The following is a 966-nucleotide window of genomic DNA, read 5'->3' on the forward strand; positions in this document are numbered from 1 at the left end:
AATAGCAAAACTATAATTGAATTTGTAAGTCCTGTAAGAGATTATTACATCATACAAAAGAAAAGAAAAAAGAAAACTATATATATAGAATACACAGAAGATTTACACATCTTTTAGAATCCTTCATTATATTTTAAGTACATTCATGACTAGATATGGAGAAATATGAAATGGTGGCTGCAGAGGATGTTTTTACTTAAGTCATTCTTCTGAGTTAGCACATGATGTGGCTCACGGATCTCTCAATTAGGTTCCAGGAGCATGTGAAAAAGCACCTGCCAAGTGAAGTCGTTGGCGTGGATGAATTCCTCAGTTTGCGGCGGTCGGTCCTGACGGAGCTGAACCGCTCGGATATCGAGACTCCAGACGAAGCCCCCCCAGGCGTGGAGGCAGCCCCTGGCGATGAGCAAGTGGGGACAAACGTGGTAAGGTTGTTCCTTTTAGATGGTATTTTTGTGCTTTTGGTTCATATAATTCATCTATATGTTGAAAAATCATGATCTAATTTACTGATTTATGAAGAGAAAGTTCATTCACTATTAATTGCAAGTATAAATTTATATCGTGAAAAAGCAGCTTTACTGTCTTTAACATTGTAGGGGCCGTGTTGGATGACTTCAAAGTTATAAAAATGATTACAGGATGAAGAGACCAAAGCCCTACAGAAGAGTATTATATCTGCACGTCAAAAGATTCACGAGGCAAATGTTGTAGAAGCTAAAGCATTGTGGAGTTATGAGGATGCCATCAAGAGGCCATATTTCCATGTGAAGCCACTAGAGAAGAGCCAGTTGACAGCCTGGAGGAATTACCTGGATTATGAGATTAAGCAAGGAAAGGCATCAAGAGTCAGAGTATTGTTTGAGAGATGCCTCATAGCCTGTGCCTTGTACGAGGAGTTCTGGATGAGGGTGAGTGTTTATATTGAGTATTTTGATATACAGTAGTGACTTCACTCTTGCTTTT

At 39.2% G+C, this 966-nt stretch overlaps 1 protein-coding gene across 1 annotated transcript in view; it reads left to right on the forward strand.

Moving 5' to 3' along the window:
* Positions 1 to 966, forward strand: part of LOC119586688 (pre-mRNA-processing factor 39-like) — a gene marked incomplete in the record, with an annotated part of 65,208 nt that overhangs the window by 57,998 nt on the left and 6,244 nt on the right. The window contains 2 exon segments of the mRNA XM_037935420.1: positions 251 to 425; positions 642 to 911. Of these exon segments, the coding sequence (XP_037791348.1) occupies positions 251 to 425; positions 642 to 911 (445 nt within the window).

The sequence above is a fragment of the Penaeus monodon genome, chromosome 21, assembly GCF_015228065.2.
Source record: "Penaeus monodon isolate SGIC_2016 chromosome 21, NSTDA_Pmon_1, whole genome shotgun sequence".
In the NCBI taxonomy this organism is placed as follows: domain Eukaryota; kingdom Metazoa; phylum Arthropoda; class Malacostraca; order Decapoda; family Penaeidae; genus Penaeus; species Penaeus monodon.